The 17,672-nt window shown below is 46.3% G+C and overlaps 2 protein-coding genes across 4 annotated transcripts in view; both read left to right on the top strand.

The window, feature by feature from the left end:
- Positions 1–10,178, top strand: part of furin (furin, paired basic amino acid cleaving enzyme) — a 32,961-nt gene extending 22,783 nt beyond the window's left edge. For both annotated transcript variants that reach the window (XM_062963536.1, XM_062963537.1), the window contains exons 6-16: positions 229–305; positions 942–1,030; positions 1,149–1,321; positions 1,452–1,664; positions 1,769–1,869; positions 1,979–2,082; positions 3,260–3,377; positions 3,503–3,682; positions 3,784–3,908; positions 5,957–6,073; positions 8,622–10,178. In XM_062963536.1, the coding sequence (XP_062819606.1) occupies positions 229–305; positions 942–1,030; positions 1,149–1,321; positions 1,452–1,664; positions 1,769–1,869; positions 1,979–2,082; positions 3,260–3,377; positions 3,503–3,682; positions 3,784–3,908; positions 5,957–6,073; positions 8,622–9,202 (1,878 nt within the window). In that variant the 3' untranslated portion in view covers positions 9,203–10,178. The remainder of the gene's footprint in view (positions 1–228; positions 306–941; positions 1,031–1,148; positions 1,322–1,451; positions 1,665–1,768; positions 1,870–1,978; positions 2,083–3,259; positions 3,378–3,502; positions 3,683–3,783; positions 3,909–5,956; positions 6,074–8,621) is intronic.
- A 137-nt stretch (positions 10,179–10,315) lies between these two features.
- The window catches only part of fes (FES proto-oncogene, tyrosine kinase), a 32,794-nt gene continuing 25,437 nt past the window's right edge, over positions 10,316–17,672 (top strand). For both annotated transcript variants that reach the window (XM_062963535.1, XM_062963534.1), the window contains exons 1-2: positions 10,316–12,289; positions 16,209–16,460. In XM_062963535.1, the coding sequence (XP_062819605.1) occupies positions 12,278–12,289; positions 16,209–16,460 (264 nt within the window). In that variant the 5' untranslated portion in view covers positions 10,316–12,277. The remainder of the gene's footprint in view (positions 12,290–16,208; positions 16,461–17,672) is intronic.

Raw genomic sequence — 17,672 nt, 5'->3', positions numbered from 1 at the left:
GGTGGCCTCTCTTGGTGGCCGTGCGGTGGGGCCTTGAGCCTTTGCGGGGCATCCTCCTCCCGGCCCCGGGGTCTCTTTACCCCACACTGAGAAGGAGGAGCAGGGGGAGGCTGTGGCCCTTCAGCCTCTGGGAGTGGGGGCTCCAGGGACCTGCCAAAACCCTGGGGCAGGGCTGGATTTCTGGTTTGCCAAGGAAAGAGGGGGCAACGGATTCTGCTGTTCTTGCAGGATCCAGCCGCCAGTTATGATGTGAATGACCAAGACTCTGACCCGCAGCCGCGCTACACCCAGATGAATGACAACAGGTGGGGGCTTGCAGTGGGGCTGAAGGGGCTGTGGGGAAAGTAGAGCATTGTGCCACACCTCAGCACCTGGATGGGATGTGTACATGTGCATAAGTGTATGTATCTGTATCGGGGGATTATCATCAGCTGCTGGTAGCATAAACCCCTGGTGACGCAGTGTGTTAAAGCACTGAGCTGCTGAACTTGCGGACCAAAAGGTTCCAGGTTCAAATCCCGGGAGCAGAATGAGCGCCCGCTGTTAGCCCCAGCTCCTGCCAACCTAGCAGTTCAAAAATATGCCAATGTGAGTAGATCAATAGGTACCGCTCCGGCTGGAAGGTAACGGCGCTCCATGAAGTCATGCCGGCCACATGACCTTGGAGGTGTCTATGGACAACGCCGGCTCTTTGGCTTAGAAATGGAGATGAGCACCAACCCCCATAGTCGGTCACGACTGGATTTAACGTCAGGGGAAACCTTTACCTTTACCTGTTGGTAGGATGCTGGGACCTCAAATGCTCCATTGGCCCCACATATTGGTGTACCTTGACCAGCCCTGCCCGGGCTGGAATGCCGTCTGGGTGGGGCAGGGAGACACTTGGGGTGGGCCACCAGGACGCCCCCCCCCAACAAGCCTATCTGTTCCCTCTGTTTCAGGCACGGCACTCGATGTGCAGGGGAAGTCGCCGCAGTGGCAAACAATGGCATCTGTGGTGTAGGTGTAGCTTACAATGCCAAGATCGGAGGTAGGTGGCCCACTGGAGATGGAAGCAGCAGCTCTCTGGGGAATGGTTTGGGGTGGGGGGAGAGGCCAGTCCCTTTTGTCCTTCAGCTGGCCGGAATGAGCGTGGTATCTCGCCCTAGGTGTCCGCATGCTAGATGGAGAGGTGACGGATGCCGTGGAAGCCCGGTCCTTGGGTCTCAACCCCAACCACATCCACATCTACAGTGCCAGTTGGGGCCCCGAGGATGACGGGAAGACAGTGGATGGCCCAGCCCGGCTGGCCGAAGAAGCTTTTTACCGGGGAGTCAGCCAGGCAAGTCATCGAGTAGGATCACAGGCAGAAAGGAAGGGTAGTGCGTATGTAGATACCACTGGCCTTCAATTGCAAAACCTGATGGTCATGCTCCATTGTCTGCCTGACTCGATCCTCCATGCTTTTCCAGGGGCGTAACGGTCTGGGCTCCATTTTTGTTTGGGCCTCTGGGAACGGCGGCCGGGAGCACGACAGCTGCAATTGTGACGGCTACACCAACAGCATCTACACGCTCTCCATCAGCAGCACCACCCAGTACGGCAACGTTCCCTGGTACAGCGAGGCCTGCTCCTCCACCCTGGCCACCACCTACAGCAGTGGCAGCCAGAATGAGAAGCAGATCGTGAGTGTCTCTGCCCGAGATCTGGGAGGGAACATTCAGTGGTTGGACGCCCTGGTACTGTGGCCATTCATACCAGCTTTTCTCTCCCTCCCCTCCCACCCCAGGTGACGACCGACCTGCGGCAGAAATGCACCGAATCGCACACCGGCACTTCCGCTTCTGCCCCACTGGCCGCTGGCATCATTGCACTCGCTCTGGAGGCCAAGTAAGGGCAAGAGAGGGCAGAGGAGGGAATGGGGCGAGGCCTGTGAGCCTGAGTGGGTGTTTGGGTGGAAAAAGGGCCCCACAATGACTCATCTGCTCCTTCTCTGTAGCAAGAACCTGACCTGGCGCGACATGCAGCACCTGGTGGTGCAGACCTCCAAACCGGCTCACCTGAACACCAACGACTGGGCCACCAATGGCGTGGGGCGGAAAGGTAATGGGGGCAGGCTGCTGTGCTACTGTTGTTGCAAGACGAAAGAGGACAGGCAAGAGAAGGGGTGGGGGATTGTAAAGAAGTCAGGCAGAGGGGAATCTTTTTCCCCTTTCTTCTTCTTATCCACTTTAGATGGTAGTGTAACTTACTTTAGAATATGTGTGACAGAGGCTTGGATGTTGAAAGAACAATAACAAGTTTATTTCAGGCACAGAGCTTGATGGTTACAGTAATTTCTTTAAAGGCACTTAGATAATGGTTGCAAAGCTATGTTGAGGTGTTCCAAACTTCTTAAAACATCAGTTCTTTCTTCACTAACAGACTATCTTAAAATAAGTCACCAAACTTATTTTATCCCTGATCCCCTAACTCAGGATCAGCCTTCTGAGCTTCACCAGAGCCCAGACTAAAATCAACCTTCCCTGTAGTTCTCTGACCACAGACTGACTGAGTTTCTTTTCAAACTCTCTTCTGCCAAATGACAGTTGGCTCCGCCTACGTTTCTATGGCAACCTGCCTCAGAATGCTACCCTGTTTCCCTGAAAATAAGACATCCCTAAAAAATAAGACCTAATAGAAGTTTTGCTGAATTGCTAAATATAAGGCCTCCCCTGAAAGTAAGACCTAGCAAAGTTTTTGTTTGGAAGCATGCCCGGCGCCCGCCAAACAAAACACCATGTTCATTATTATTATTATTATTATTATTTTATTTTTATACCCCGCCTCCATCTCTACAGAGGGACTCGGGGCGGCTTACATACCAGTTATATATGGAAATAATGGTAGTAAAAAGAAATTCTTGACAGAAGTCACAGTTTGTCTGGTTTAGTTATGTTGGTTTGTGATGACAACTACTATACAGTATAGAATCAATGTTCATATTTTTTTGTTCAACAATGAATATGAATTCTTCTTCATGGAAAAATAAGACATCCCCTGAAAATAAGACCTAGCGTATCTTTGGGGTTAAAAAATAATATAAGACACTGTCTTATTTTCGGGGAAACACGGTAAGATGCAATAACTGTGATACTTACCCTTTTAAAACATAAACACACAATTAAACATAACATCTGTAAACCAAATTCACACTTCATTACAGGGATGTCCAAAGGTAAGTGCAAAAACCCCCAAAACACCCCTGCCATTCCTGTCTTCTTTGCCTCTCTCCTTGCAGTCAGCCACTCCTATGGCTATGGGCTCCTCGACGCTGGCGCCATGGTGGCCCTGGCCAAGAACTGGACCTCGGTGGGGCCGCAACGGAAGTGTATCATTGATATCCTGACGGAACCCAGGTGGGTCCTCAGTGGGGAAAGGGGTCCCTTCTGTGGGAGTGGAATGAGGCCTCTTCTGTTGGGTGAACAAATGGCTCTCGAACGGCTCCCTCTCCCTCTCCTGAGTCCCTCGTTCTGCCCCACAGGGACATCGGGAAGCGGCTGGAGGTGCGCCAGAAGGTGGACGCCTGCCGAGGGAAGGCCAGCGCCGTTGGGCAGCTGGAGCACGTCCAAGCCCGCCTGACCCTCTCCTACAACCGCCGGGGGGACCTGGCCATCCACCTGGTGAGCCCCATGGGCACCCGGTCCACCCTGCTGGCTGCCAGGTGAGGAAGCTGCTCTTCCATGCTCCCCCAACCCTTTCACCCCCCTGCTCCCCACCCACTGTGCCTTCATCCATCCAGCCTCTCCCCCCATTTATTACCAGACCCCACGACTACTCTGCTGATGGCTTCAACGACTGGGCCTTCATGACCACCCATTCCTGGGATGAGGATCCTGCAGGGGAGTGGGTTCTGGAAATAGAGAACACCAGCGAAGCCAATAATTACGGTAAGGTTGTGCAACCCCCCCTATATTTATTGCAGGAATTACAATAAATATTTAGCAGAAATTACATTTTCTGAACAAGATAAAGTGCAGTATAATGATATACAAGGAGCCCCGGTGGCGAAGTGTGTTAAAACACTGAGCTGCTGAACTTGCAGACCGAAAGGTCCCAGGTTCAAATCTCAGGAACGGCGTGAGCGGCCACTGTTAGCTCCAGCTTCTGCCATCCTAGCCGTTCGAAAACATGCCAATGTGAGTAGATCAATAGGAGTAGATCAAACATGCCAATGTGAGTAGATCTGGCGGGAAGGTAACGGCGCTCCATGGTCATGCCGGCCACATGACCTTGGAGGTGTCTACGGACAACACCGGCTCTTCGGCTTAGAAATGGAGATGAGCACCAACCCCCAGAGTCAGACATGACTGGACTTAACGTCAGGGGAAAACCTTACCTTTACTATAGTAGAAATTACATTTTTGATCAAGATAAAGTATAGTATAATATATTATTGCTCCCTCCCCCAAATTTAAACACACTAATATATAAAACACACATAAACGCATACACCGTTGAACAGTGGCTACAGTAATTGTCCCCCATTAGTACTATTCTCTCTGCCCATCCATCACATTGCAGTGCCCTTCTGACATCCATATGCAACCATATGGGAGCACTCCCCCCCCCCGCCGGTCTAACTGCCATTCTAGACCAGAATGAAGAAGGCGGGGCCAGGAAGACATCTTTCCACCATGTCTCCTGTATCAATTTAACGATATAATAATATTACACTATACTAATATTAAAATATATTGTATATATATATATATACAGTAGAGTCTCACTTATCCAAGCTAAACGGGCCGGCAGAAGCTTGGATAAGCGATTATCTTGGATAATAAGGAGGGATTAAGGAAAAGCCTATTAAACATCAAATTAGGTTATGATTTTACAAATTAAGCACCAAAACATCATGTTATACAACAAATTTGACAGAAAAAGTAGTTCAATATGCAGTAATGTTATGTTGTAATTACTGTATTTACGAATTTAGCACCAAAATATCATGATATATTGAAAACATTGACTACAAAATGGCTTGGATAATCCAGAGGCTTGGATAAGTGAGAGACTACTGTACATGTAATATTAATAATAATAATATGATGTAATACAATGTAATAATAATTATAATTCACTATTATAATTGTATATTTATCTTACAAGAAATATTATTAATTAATATTGCAATATCATAGAATCATAGAATCATAGAATAGTAGAGTTGGAAGAGACCACATGGGCCATCCAGTCCAACCCCCTGCTAAGAAGCAGGAAATCGCATTCAAAGCACCCCCGACAGATGGCCATCCAGCCTCTGCTTAAAAGCCTCCAAGGAAGGAGCCTCCACCACGGCCCCGGGGAGAGAGTTCCACTGTCGAACAGCCCTTCTCACAGTGAGGAAGTTCTTCCTGATGTTCAGGTGGAATCTCCTTTCCTGTAGTTTGAAGCCATTGTTCCGTGTCCTAGTCTGCAGGGCAGCAGAAAACAAGCAATATAGTCATATAATATAATAAACTGTATGTATATATACTTGTAAACCCTTTGGGGTGAAAAGGGTGGGATATAAATGTCGCAAATAAATAAATAAATATCCCCCCCCCCCATTCCCAGTGAAACATCCTCCCATTCTTCCTTCTAACACAACAACTATAACCTGAAATTTTCATGCAAAGATTTTAACAAAGACCAAATTATGAAGCTTACTCTACTCTACCTCCCTTCCAGTTCAACTGAACTGTGACTCCCTTGCTCCCTCTTCGTAAGATCTCCCCAAAGGGAGGGGGATCATGAGAACTTGTTGTTTATGTTGTATGCCTTGAAGCCATTTCTAACTCATGGTGGCACCAAAGTGACTTTAACATTGATTTCCTTGTTAAACAAGGGGGGGAAACAGCAGAATCTTTTAAGCCTATCCAGGAAAGGACCTGCGGGTGCCTCGTGAGCTTCTGTGATTGTGCCCGGCGGCTTCACTTCCCTCCTTGTCTTGCAGGAACCCTCACCAAGTTCACAATGGTCCTGTACGGGACGGCTACGGACCCCCCGGGCCTCTCCAACCAGTTTGAGAGCAGCGGCTGCAAAACCCTTGCCACCGGTCAGGCCTGTGTGGGTGAGTTCGGGAGAAGAAACAGAGGAGGAGGGAAGAGCACCATTGGCTATTAGCATTGGGGGGTTTATTTATTTCGTCTCTATTTATTTCGTGTCAAAAGCACTGCATAACAAACAAGTCCAAAAGTGATAAAAATAAAGGAATCACAAACAGCTAAATAGTTTTAGACCAAAAGCGGGCGACAGCGACTGCATTGTCCGTAGCTTTAATCAACTCCTCCTCCGTGCATGAGGCAGGGCTTGTATTGCAGTCAGATTGCATCATCCAATGTGTAAAGAGTTACCGTATACACTCGAATATAAGCCTAGTTTTTCAGCCCTTTTTTTAAGACTGAAAAAGCCCCCCTCAGCTTATACTCGGATGAGGGTCCTGGTTGGCTTGTATTTGGGTCAGCTTATACTCGAGAATATATGGTAAATTTATTATTTTACTCTATTATTATTGGTATTATTATATTTATTATTTTTCTCTATTGTTGCTACTATTACATTTATTTTACTCTATTTTTACTATTATTATTAATACATTTATTATTTCACTCTGATATGATTTTATTATGACACAGCAAACAAGATAGATATGCTGGATTTCATATCACAAAATCATAAGTCGAACACTTCCCAAGTGTCTAGGACTGTGTGATGTATTTTCAGATGATGCGTGCAGATCCCAGCAGGGTGGCCTTTTGCAGTTGGCAGATCGTAATTTTGTCAATGTCTATTGTTTCCAAATGCCGGCTGAGATTGTTGTAGATGAAGGGAGAGATAACGCAAAGAGAGATCCTTTTGAGAGGCCAAAAAGTCCGGTTTATTATTTCAGCTGAGTCCCTGGAAGTGGAATCTCTTCCAAAAGCTTTCCAGAGAGCCGAGATCAAGGCGTTGACTTGCCTTTTATACATTTTCAGACAAAGAACATGCTTCTACATACATCTCGTCATTAGTACGTCACTTCACATGCTTACATACATGGACATAAATATGCACAATCAGCATTTTCCTATCTAAGCACTCTAAAAGCGTGTAGTAAGTCACAGACACCACGGCTCAGCTTTTGTAGATTAATCATGGCCCCTTGTCAAAAGGGAGGGGGAGAGGTCAGCTCTCCTTCCATTAAGCTGTGTTAGGAACCAATTCACACTGGAATTTATAGATAACTGCCCCCCCTTCTCCCCCCTGTCCTGTCAGCTTGTGCATCCCTAAAATCTAACACAGAGAGAGTCTGATTTTTCTACATTTCACTGCTTCTAATGTGCATACAATATATGTCTAAAAATCCATATTTTTCAGTCCTCATCAAGATCTTTTGGCATGGCACCCAGTGTGCCCATCACCACTGGGACCGCCTGCACTGGTTTCTGCCAGAATCTTTGAAGTTCAATTTCACTCTGATATTATTGTTATTATTATTATTGCATTTATTATTTTACTCTATTTATTATTACTTGTATTATTTTCCTGCATTTATTATTATTATTATTATTACATGTATTATTTTACTCTATTATTATTAAAAGGATACATAAGCACATTTACATTGAAGAAGACGAGAATAATGATTTGATCAGAGTTGGACAGTCTTATCTTAAATTTGAGCTTTATGTAAATATTCAAAAACATTTAACCTACTGATGCCTCAAGTAATGTAATTTTATTGCTATCTATTTTTATTTCTGAAATTTACCACCCTCGGCTTATACTGGAGTCAATGTTTTCCCAGTTTTTTTGTGGTAAAATTAGGTGCCTCGGCTTACATTCGGGTCGGATTATACTTGAGTATATATGGTAATCACTAATGAGCTATGATGACCTTGGTGTGTGTGGCTGGAACTAGGGAGTATCCAGACACAAGAGTATGTGTATACCGTGTTTCCCCGAAAATAAGACAGTGTCTTATATTATTTTTTGCTCCCAAAGATGTGCTAGGTCTTATTTTCAGGGGATGTCTTATTTTTCCATGAAGAAGAATTCACATTTATTATTGAACAAAAATAATGAACCTTCATTATATACTGTACAGTAGTTTTTTTTTATCACAAACCAACATAACCAAACTAGACAAATTGTGACTCCTGTCAAGAATTTCTTATTATTACCATTATTTCCATGTACAACTCGTATGTACATTTACCAATCCTGCATGCTCTTGTGTTTTGTTTGGTGGGCATGCTTCCAAACAAAAACTTTGCTAGGTCTTACTTTCGGGGGAGGCCTTATATTTAGCAATTCAGCAAAACCTCTGCTAGGTCTTATTTTTTGGGGATGTCTTATTTTCGGGGAAACAGGGTATGTATTGCATCAGTTCAGTCTGTCTTGAGTTCGAGTTGAGTTTGAGATCTGTTGGAGAACAGATCAGTCCTGTGTTTGTTTATCGTCTGCAAGAGTCTGTTTCTGCTGTTTATTGCTTCATTCAGTAAAGCTTTGTATATTGCTTTTACTGACGCCCCGAAGTGTCGCTTCATTCTGCGCTCCATTGCTTTTCACACTACTACCGCTGCACTGCAATACTCTAGACATCCCTAACCCTCGGCCTACCCTCCTCTTTTCTGCAGTGTGCGAAGAGGGATTTTTCCTTCACCAGAAGAGCTGCTTGAAGACCTGCCCACCCGGCTTTGCTCCAGGTCCGCCTCCGCCGGCAGCCCCGCTGGAGAACAGCCTGGGCCCCCACCTGCGCCCGCTGCTCTGCCTGCCCTGCCACCCCTCCTGCGCCACCTGCCTGGGGCCCGGGGCCACCCAGTGCCTCTCCTGCCCGGCGCACGCCCATTACAACAGCCAGGAGCAGAGCTGCTCCCACCAGACGCAGAGCAGCCGGGCCTCTCCCGCGCTGGGGACCAGTGGCGGCGTTGGGGCGCCGGCATCCCTGGCTGGAGGCAGTGCCAACCTCCCCGTGCTGGTGGCCAGCCTGAGCTGCTTCTTCATTGTCCTGGTCTTCGTCACGGTCTTCCTGGTGCTGCAGCTGCGCTCCGGTCTGCGCCTGCGCGGAGTGAAAGTCTACTCGCTCGAGAGCGGCGGCATCATTGCCTACAAGGGCCTGCCTTCGGACGCCTGGCTGGAGGAGGACGAGGAGGAGGAGAACGACGAGCACCGAAGCGGCGAGCGGACTGCCTTCATCAGAGACCAAAGTGCCCTTTGATGAGCCCGTGCCCCCTGGAACGGCAGGGGAAGGAAGCGGCCGGAGGGGCCGGAGCCTCGGGTCCAGTTAGCGGAGGGCTGGCACTCTCTCCTCCTGGCTCTGGTTTGAACTCACCAAAGTGATTTTTCTACACAGAACCAGTTTGGTGGTAGCGATGGGGCTGAGGACGAGCCTCCTCTTTCCGTGGCCCCTGCCTCGCTGTTGGCATCGGCCAAGCCCCCTCCTCCCTCTGCGCCAGCCTTGTACCCGGCAGTCTGAGGGGCCCCCGCTCTACGGGCCCCCTCCCCAGCCTTCTCCTTGCCTCGCCAGACTTGCCCTGTGCAATTGAGTGGGGAGCCTCATCCAGGGGCTCCGGGAGGGAGGGAGGGAGGGTGGGGGCCACGGAGCCCTTGGGTGGGCAGGGGCCACGGCCTCCTTCTGCTGTGCCACCGTTGCTGCTAGGGGCCTTCCTCCCTCCCTCCCTCCCTCCCTCGTTGCTGCCGCTCCTCCAAGGGCGACGACAGCAACAACACGGCCGCTCGCTTGCCCCCGAGCCGCCCCCAGTGCCCCCCGGATCCACCCAAAGTCACTGGAGCTTCCACCTGTCCTCATGTGCCTTGTTGCCCCCTCCTCTCGGATGACAATCGGATGTGGTCCTGGCGCCTGACCGCTTGACCGCCCGCCTGCCTTCCCCATCCCACCGGTGCCCCTCCCTCCCTCCCTCCCTCCTTCCTTCCCTCCCTTCTGTGGGGCAGGAGGGGGGCGCTCGAGGGAGGGAGGGAGGGAGGGAGGGAGGGAAGAAGGGAGGGGAGGGGCTTGGGGCAGAAGGGCTGCGGCCCAGGACTCCTTTTTCTATAATAACTTTTTTGGTGCACAAATTATTTCTTGTAATTTAAAACAAGGAGCCAATTCCCGTGGCCAGTGTTTTTTTAATTTAATGGATGTGGATATAACGCTAGAGAGATTAAAAGTTTATTAAATGTTGGAACTATGCAAACATGCTTCCTTTGACTGTGTTTTCTGGGTTTGCGCACATGGGGTACATGGTCAGGCAGGCAGGCATGTGTTGTCAAAGGCTTTCATGGCCAGGATCACAGGGTTGTTGTATGCTTTCCGGGCTGTATGGCCATTTTCCAGAAGTATTCTCTCCTGACGTTCTGCCTACATCTATGGCAGGCATCCTCAGAGGGTATGAGGTGTGGAGAAACTAAGCAAGGACAACCTCTGAGGATGAGACACTACTGTATTTCCATGTTCTACAACAGTGATGGCCAACCTATGACACGCGTGTCAGCACTGACATACCTAGCCATTTTTGCTGACATGCTGCCGCATGCAGATTGATTGGATGACTATGTCTTCTGTGGCCAAATTATAATAATAATAATATAATAAAACTTTATTTATATACCGCCCTATCTCCCGGATGGGACTCAGGGCGGTTTACAGTCATAAAAGCAAACACAAACATTACATAACAACATAATACACATTATTAAACAAAGTAAAATAATACAATTATAACAATAAATCACACTTACTTGACCAGATCAAGGGGACGAGAACCATAAAACCAATATTTTAAAATGTATCATTTTAGGCTAGGGAAATCTTGTGCAATATATTCATATATTGATGCGATTTGGTCCAGTGGTTTTGTTGTTTAGTCCATGGGAATTATGCACAATATACCGTATATATTATATCATTCTATTGTTATTGTAATATATTATCATATTATTGCTACTATTATTACTATTATATTATTATTCATTATTCATGACTACATTGAAACTAGAATAGAGAGAAATCAGCGTGGAAAACTGCAAGAGGTACCATAGATGGTTGTACATGGAAATAATGGTAGTAAATCGTTTTTGATTTATTAAATACAGTTATATATTACAATTATATACAGTAGAGTCTCACTTATCCAACATAAACTGGCCAGCAGAATGTTGGATAAGCGAATATGTTGGATAATAAGGAGGGATTAAGGAAAAGCCTATTAAACATCAAATTAGGTTATGATTTTACAAATTAAGACCCAAAACATCATGTTATACAACAAATTTGACAGAAAAAGTAGTTCAATATGCAGTAATTCTATATAGTAATTATTGTATTTACGAATTTAGCACCGAAATATCACGATGTATTGAAAACATTGACTACAAAAATGCATTGGATAATCCAGAACGTTGGATAAGTGAGACTCTACTGTATATTATATTATTACTACTATTATTACAATTACATTATTATTCATTATTAATGACTACATTGAAACTAGAATAGACAGAAATCAGCGTCGAAACTGCAAGTACCATAGATTGTTGTACATGGAAATAATAGTTTTTGATTTATTAAATACAGTTATATATTACAATTATATTTTTTTGTTATTTAAACTATACATATTGCAAAATTATGGGGTTTTTTTCTCTCAAAGTGACACACCACCCAAGTCATGCTAGGTTTTTTTGGTGAATTTTGACACACCTAGCGCAAAACCTTGCCCATCATTGTTCTACAATCTATGGTACGTACGCTTCCAAACAAAAACTTTGCCAGGTCTTACTTTCGGGGGAGGCCTTATATTTAGCAATTCAGCAAAACCTCTACTAGGTCTGATTTTCGGGGAAGCGGGGTATATACGGTATATTTTGTAGACTGAGCCACAGATTCTTTGCTCTTGTTTGCAGTGATAGACCAGCATGCAATCGCAGGAAGAACCACGGTGGAAATTAGCAACAACAACAACACATTTCAAATGCGGTGGTCCTCTTACAGCCAGTGACGGTGCTGCTGCCGTAGATCTAAGAGGCTGATACATTGGAAAGGCAGTGCGGAGACCAAGGGTGAAACGGTTGGAGGGTCTGGCAGGGTGGGCTTGGGTCTCCCAGGAGCCTCTTGGGAGAGAATGGACAAAGCCCAGCCGATCTCTCCCTGTCTCTCCCGCAGGGCCGGCTTGCAGCTTTCAGGAGTGGAAGCCAAACCCAGCACAGGAAGGGGGAATCTTGCAATGCCGGGAGGGCTTCCTGTTCCTCTTTTAGGGCCCGCGAGAAAGAGCACGGCCTCAGGCAGCACCCCAGGATGGGCAGCAAGGTATGGGATGTGGGCTGCGAGAGGCATGGGAATTGGACACAGGGGGGCTTTATGGGGGGAGGAAAGGGGTTGCCCCCATAGCTGGCCACTCCAGGGGTCCCCTCTACTTTCCCCAAGGGCAGGCTTGGCAGGGGCAGCCGAGGGTGGAGTGGCCCTGACCAGGCAGCACATCCACTAAGCCAGGGGTCCCCAAACTAAGGCCCACGGGCTGGATGCGGCCCATCAAAACCATTTGTCAGGCCCCCACGGCACAAGGGCAGAAGGGGGTTGTGCTAAATGACCCAAGGGGTCTCTTCTTCTCTTACAACCCTTATTATTATTATTATTATTATTATTATTATTATTATTATTATTATGACACAGCAAACAAGATAGGTATGCTGGATTTCGTATCACAAAATCACAAGTTGAACACTTCCCAAGTGTCTAGGACGTGATGTATTTTCAGATGATGCGTGCAGATCCCAGTAATATTATTATTATTATTATTATTATTATTATTATTATTATTATTATTATTATTATTATCAACACAACGACGTTGTATGGCACAGCAAACAAGATAGATATGCTGGATTTCATTTCGCAAAACCACAAGTCGAACACTTCCCAAGTGTCTAGGACTGTGTGATGTATTTTCTGATGATGTGTGCAGATCCCAGTAGGGTGGCCTTTTGCAGTTGGCAGATGGTGATTTTGTCAATGTCTATTGTTTCCAAATGCCGGCTGAGATCTTTTGGCACAGCACCCAGTGTGCCCATCATCACCGGGACCACCTGTACTGGTTTCTGCCAGAGTCTTTGAAGTTCAATCTTGAGGTCCTGATAGCGGCTGAGTTTTTCCTGTTGTTTTTCATCTATGCGACTGTCACCTGGGATGGCAACATCAATGATCCAAACCTTGTTCTTTTCCACAACTGTGATGTCTGGTGTGTTGTGTTCCAGAACTTTGTCAGTCTGGATTCGGAAGTCCCACAGTATCTTTGCATGTTCATTTTCTAATACTTTTGCAGGTTTGTGATCCCACCAGTTCTTTGCTGCTGGCAGGTGGTACTTGAGGCATAAGTTCCAATGAATCATTTGGGCCACATAGTTGTGCCTCTGTTTGTAGTCTGTCTGTGCGATTTTCTTACAGCAGCTGAGGATATGATCAATGGTTTCGTCGGTTTTATTATTATTATTATTATTATTATTATTATTATTATTATTATTATTATTATTGAAACAAAACAAGATGAGTCCACAGCAGACACTCTGCTGGCTGTTGTACTGGATCACACGCCGGACACTTCCCAAGTGTCCAGGACTGTGTGATGTTTTGGCGAATAATGTGTGCAGATCCCAGTAAGGTGGCCTTCTGCATCTGGCAGGTGGTAATTTTGTCAGCACCGATTGTGTTTAAGTGCAGGCCAAGGCCTTTAGGCACTGGACCCAGTGTGCCAATCACCACTGGGACCACCTTGATTGGCTTGTGCCAGAGTGTTTGCAATTTGATCTTTAAATCCTCATATCGTGTCAGCTTTTCCAGTTGTTTCTCCTCAATCCTGCTGTCACCTGGGATTGCAACATCGACAATCCATACTTTGTTTTTAACCCGATTGTGAGGTCAGGAGTATTGTGTTCCAAAAGCCTGTGGTGGTGTTGTTGTTGTTATCATTATTATTATTATTATTATTATTATTATTATTATTAACATTGAGGCTAGGTGGTGATCTGTCAGGGATGCTTTGCTTGTGCTTTTGGTGCACAGAGGCAGAAGGGGGTTGGACTAAATGGCCCAAGGGGTCTCTTCCAACCATTATTATTATTATTATTATTATTATTATTATTATTATTACTACTACTATTATTATCATTAACATTGAGGCTGGGTAGCCATCTGTCAGGGGTGCTTTGCTTGTGCTTTTGGTGCACAGAGGCAGAAGGGGATTGGACTCAATGGCCCAAGGGGTCTCTTCCAACCCTTATTATTATTATTATTATTATTATTATTATTATTATTACTATTATTATCATTAACATTGAGGCTGCGTAGCCATCTGTCAGGGGTGCTTTGCTTGTGCTTTTGGTGCACAGAGGCAGAAAGGGATTGGACTCAATGGCCCAAAGAATCTCTTCCAACCCTCTTTATTATTATTATTATTATGATTAACATTGAGGCTGGGTGGCCATCTGTCAGGGGTGCTTTGCTTGTGCTTTTAGTGCACAGAGGCAGAAGGGGATTGGACTAAATGGCCCAAAGGGTCTCTTCCAACCCTCTATTATTATTATTATTATTATTATTATTATTATTATTAATTATTGTTGCTGGGTGGCCAACTATAGTCCGGCCCTCAGCAGTCCGAAGGTTCGTGAACTGGCCCCCTGTTTAAAAAGTTTGGGGACCCCTGCACTATGCTGTATAAGGGGGGGGGCGGGGTAGAGTTGACTTCCAAAGAAGTCCCTGCTTGAACCCAAAGGTAAAGGCAAAGGCTTCCTGGCTGACACACACTTTGGGGAACTGCTCCAGCCGTGATGGAGAAGCAGCCGCTCAGTCGCAGGAGGAAGGCCGAAGAGGGGAAGTGGGGAGAAGGGCCCTGGGACAGGAAGGAAGGAGTAAAGACTTTCTGTAGATATTTCAGATTTCAATATTAATATCAAAAATACATAGTATGGTTTTACATAGGAATTGTGCTACATTAGGACAGCAAAGACAACGATCACTCAAGTAAAATAAACATTAAATATGAAATACCCAAACATTAAAATAAGGTGTAAACACTAAACTAATCTGGGAATCTGCTATTGGAGCACATCCAATGAAGTGGTTTAAAACCAGTATAAAAAAAGGGCTAAGTACACACTGGTGGCACAATGTGTTAAAGCGCTGAGCTGCTGAACTTGCGGACCAAAAGATCCCAGGTTCAAATCCCAAGAGCGGAGTGAGCGCCCACTGTTGTTCCAGCTTCTGCCAACCTATTTTTTTATTTATTTACAGTATTTATATTCCGCCCTTGTGTGATGTCTCATGGGCCATGTAGTCCCGTTCCCAGTACTATTGTGGCAGACGAAGAGCCTCTGCAGCCTGGGTCCTGACACCTCCTCACCCCGAAGGGGACTCAGGGCGGATTACAATGAACACATATATGGCAAACATTCAATGCCAACAGACAAACAACATTCAGTTTAGACAGACACAGAGGCATTTTAACATCTTTCCAACTTCACGATTCCGGCCACTGGGGGAGCTGTTGCTTCACCGTCCACTTGGTGGCTGTTCTTCCTCATTCTTTTCCTCGTGTTTTGCTGGCAGTTTTATGGTGTTGTAAATTAGTTAAATTAGCCTCCCGCATAAAGCGTACCTAAATTTTCCCTACTTGACAGATGCAACTGTCTTTCGGGGCTGCATAGGTCAACAGCAAGCCGGGGCTATTTTTAATGGTCGGAGGCTTAACCCGACCCGGGCTTCGAACTCATGACCTCTCGGTCAGTCGTGATTTATAGCAGCTGGTTACTAGCCAGCTGTGCCACAGCCCAACCTAGCAGTTCGAAAACATGCAAATGTGAGTAGATCAATAGCTACTGCTCCGGCAGGAAGGTAACGGCGCTCCATGCAGTCATGACCTTGGAGGCGTCTACGGACAACGCCGGCTCTTCGGCTTAGAAATGGAGATGAGCACCAACCCCCAGAGTTAGACATGACTGGAGTTAATGTCAGGGGAAACCTTTACCTTTACCTTTCAAATAAACATTAAATATTAAATTCCCACACATTAAAATAAAGTGTAAACACTAAACTAATCTGGAAATCTGCTATTGAAGCACATCCAATGAAGTGGTTTAAAACCAGTATAAAAAGAGGGCTAAGTACATTCCAGTACTTCCAGAAGTCTCCCCAATTTTCCATGCCCTGACCCCCATTTCCTCTTCTCTCATTGTAGGAAAGGGACCGTGCCAGTGCCCCAGGGACTACGGTGCCTGGCTTTGGCCTGCAGTTGGGATGCTTCGAGGGCCACGCCGCCCTCCTGCAGCTGCAAGACGTGGAGCTGCGTCTCCTGGAGGGTCTGCGCAAGTGGATGGGGCAGCGGGCCAAGAGTGACCGGGAGTATGCGGCCCTCCTGCACCAGATGCACAGCCTGGCCGGGAAGCAGGAGGGCGGTGGGGTGGTGCCAGGGGGCAGCCAGGTCAGCCAGGTGAGCCGGGCAGCAGAGGCTGATCCTCTCCACTGGGTGCCACTCATCCGGGGGAGCCTCTCATTGCCTTTGTTAATGTGGGATTTGTGTATTGATAGTGTTTGAATGCAATTTGTGCCATGCTTGTATTGCAACTGATTGCATCATCCAGATCAGGGGTCCCCAAACTAAGGCCCGGGGGCCGGATGCGGCCCATCGAAGCCATTTATCCGGCCCCCACGGCACAAGGGCAGAAGGGGGTTGGGCGAAATGACCCAAGGGGTCTCTTCTTCTCTTACAACCCTTATTATTATTATTATTATTATTATTATTATTATTATTAATATTAATATTATTAACATTGAGGCTGGGTGGCCATCTGTCAGGGGTGCTTTGCTTGTGCGTTTGGTGCACAAAGGCAGAAGGGGGTTTGACTAAATGGCTCACGGGGTTTCTTCCAACCCTCTTTATTATTATTATTATTATTATTATTGACACAACGACGTTGTATGACACAGCAAACAAGATAGGTATGCTGGATTTCGTTTCACAAAATCACAAGTCGAACACTTCCCAAGTGTCTAGGACTGTGTGATGTATTTTTGGATGATGCGTGCAGATCATTATTACTATTATTATTATTACTATTATTATTAACATTGAGGCTGGGTGGCCATCTGTCAGGGGTGTTTTGCTTGTGCTTTCGGTGCACAAAGGCAGAAGGGGATTGGACTCAATGGCCCAAAGGGTCTCTTCCAACCCTCTTTTTTATTATTGTTGTTATTATGTTATTATTTATTTATTATTGCTCGGTGGCCAACTATAGTCCGGCCCTCCAACGGTCCGAAGGATCGTGAACTGGCCCCCTGTTTTAAAAGTTTGGGGACCCCTGATCCAGATTGTACCATAATGTGGAAAAAGTTAATTGCCAAGAAGCTATGATGACCTTGATGTGTGTCTGGAACTAGGGAGTATCCAGACACAAGTGTTTGTGCATAACGATTGCATCAGTTCAGTTGAGTTCTGTCTGCCTAGAGTTCGAGTCAAGTTCTGTTGGAGAACAGAGCAGTCCTGTGTTTGTCTGTCGTCTGCAAGTCTGTGTTGATTATTGCTGCATACAGTAAAACTTTGTAAGTAGTTTTACCAACATCTCTGAGTGTCTCTTCGTTCTGCGTTCCACTGCTTCCATCCAACTACTGCTGTGCTGCAAATACTCTGACAGCCTTTTCCCAT

This window comes from Anolis carolinensis, unplaced genomic scaffold (assembly GCF_035594765.1).
Source record: "Anolis carolinensis isolate JA03-04 unplaced genomic scaffold, rAnoCar3.1.pri scaffold_11, whole genome shotgun sequence".
Classification (NCBI taxonomy): Eukaryota; Metazoa; Chordata; class Lepidosauria; order Squamata; family Dactyloidae; genus Anolis; species Anolis carolinensis.
Note: the sequence above shows the minus strand (reverse complement) of the source record. Positions and strands in the feature narration are given on the sequence as shown.